Here is a 2,141-nt window from a genome sequence, read left to right as displayed (position 1 = left end):
AGTGAGAGTTCAGGTGGTTGGTCCATGCTTACCTTGTGCCTCGAGTGAGTGTTCATGTGGTTGCTTCATGCTTACCTTGTGCCTCGAGTGAGTGTTCATGTGGTTGCTTCATGCTTACCTTGTGCCTCGAGTGAGTGTTCAGGTGGTTGGTATATGCTTACCTTGTGCCTCGAGTGAGAGTTCAGGTGGTTGGTCCATGCTTACCTTGTGCCTCGAGTGAGAGTTCAGGTGGTTGGTCCATGCTTACCTTGTGCCTCGAGTGAGAGTTCAGGTGGTTGGTCCATGCTTACCTTGTGCCTCGAGTGAGAGTTCAGGTGGTTGGTCCATGCTTACCTTGTGCCTCGAGTGAGAGTTCAGGTGGTTGGTCCATGCTTACCTTGTGCCTCGAGTGAGAGTTCAGGTGGTTGGTCCATGCTTACCTTGTGCCTCGAGTGAGAGTTCAGGTGGTTGGTCCATGCTTACCTTGTGCCTCGAGTGAGAGTTCAGGTGGTTGGTCCATGCTTACCTTGTGCCTCGAGTGAGAGTTCAGGTGGTTGGTCCATGCTTACCTTGTGCCTCGAGTGAGAGTTCAGGTGGTTGGTCCATGCTTACCTTGTGCCTCGAGTGAGAGTTCAGGTGGTTGGTCCATGCTTACCTTGTGCCTCGAGTGAGAGTTCAGGTGGTTGGTCCATGCTTACCTTGTGCCTCGAGTGAGAGTTCAGGTGGTTGGTCCATGCTTACCTTGTGCCTTGAGTGAGAGTTCAGGAGGTTGCTCCATGCTTACCTTGTGCCTCGTGTGAGAGTTCAAGTGGTTGGTCCATGCTTACCTTGTGCCTCGAGTGAAAGTTCAGGAGGTTGCCCCATGCTTACCTTGTGCCTCGAGTGAGAGTTCAGGTGGTTGCTTCATGCTTACCTTGTGCCTCGAGTGAGTGTTCAGATATCTTGCCCTCCAGTCCATAGAGTATGGAGTTCCTGTTGTATTTGTTGAGGTCAGGTTCAAGGAATGCTACAGGGAAGCAGCAAGCAAAGGATCCTAGGCACTCTCCAAGGGCCGGCCGGTGTCTGGTAGAAACATGGAGGGGATTAACACTAGGATAAAACCCATACCTCGGCAGATAAAACAATTTAAACTGTCTTTATCCATCGGAGAATTTTAAGATATATTTCCTATTACATGTTGTTTCATTAGAGTTTTGCCACAATTTTGGATCATCATAGTTTTTATCAAATATTAATGTAGTGTTGACAATGTAGATTTACAGAGCTTTCTCGCTTACCCAAGAATAGCCCATAACACATTGACAGATGTACACCTCAATATACGCCAGTGTAAGGCTAGATCTGAACCTTCTTAAAAATAAATATAAATGTCTTTACAGAAACATTCTATTACTGCAGGAGATTACTCTAATATAGAGTTGAACTTTAACTGTCATAGTCATAATGACATCAAACATTTGTGGTTAGCATGGTGTTTTGTCAGTAGAAAATAATCAAGGAATAAGAAATTTAACAATATAGTGATTGAAAAAAATAAATAAAGAACTATCATAATTGTGATAAAAAATAGTTAGTTGAAATAAAATGAATGATTCTTGCAAAATATGTGTGACATTCCTTATGTAACATGATTTTAATGATTTTTCTTTTTAAATAATTAAGACTTAACAAAACCAACTTGCAATGGCTATGAAGACCATGGTAAAATAATCCTCTTACTCATTGACCCTCCAATACCAGAGATTCTGTCACTATTTTAAACAATCCTGAGATTAGTTGAGATTAGAATTTAAATTTTAACATTAACAAAGCAGGATTAATTAAAGCCAAAAACCAGCTGAATATATTGTACAGAAAATGTCTAGATACCGAAAGTGTAACATTCATTCCAACCCTGCCTTAAAGCGCTACCACCCATATACCCATCATAATTACTTTAGTTACTCGAAAAATTAAACTGACTAAATAATTCAAGCTTGAAAAATCCTGCATCATCACATGCAGTCAATCCTGTCAAAGTGTCCTTACTTTCAAATAACTATATGGCTTTCCAAGTTTCTTAAATTTAAATACCTATGGATTTTCAAGCTTCCTTAACTTAATTATGTAGTAGTGAAGATACTGGAAATGTAAATGATCACAGACTTTGGTTGATCAGAGCT

The 2,141-nt window shown here is 41.2% G+C and overlaps 1 protein-coding gene across 1 annotated transcript in view; it reads right to left on the bottom strand.

Annotated features, from left to right (window-relative positions):
- Nucleotides 1-2,141, bottom strand: part of LOC110461458 (ryanodine receptor 2-like) — a 188,043-nt gene that overhangs the window by 61,483 nt on the left and 124,419 nt on the right. Inside the window, exons 74-75 of the mRNA XM_021514914.1 lie at nt 893-1,041; nt 721-727 (exon numbers count right to left, since the gene is read on the bottom strand). Coding sequence (XP_021370589.1) covers nt 721-727; nt 893-1,041 — 156 coding nt within the window. The remainder of the gene's footprint in view (nt 1-720; nt 728-892; nt 1,042-2,141) is intronic.

This window comes from Mizuhopecten yessoensis, unplaced genomic scaffold (assembly GCF_002113885.1).
Source record: "Mizuhopecten yessoensis strain PY_sf001 unplaced genomic scaffold, ASM211388v2 scaffold10621, whole genome shotgun sequence".
Classification (NCBI taxonomy): Eukaryota; Metazoa; Mollusca; class Bivalvia; order Pectinida; family Pectinidae; genus Mizuhopecten; species Mizuhopecten yessoensis.
Note: the sequence above shows the minus strand (reverse complement) of the source record. Positions and strands in the feature narration are given on the sequence as shown.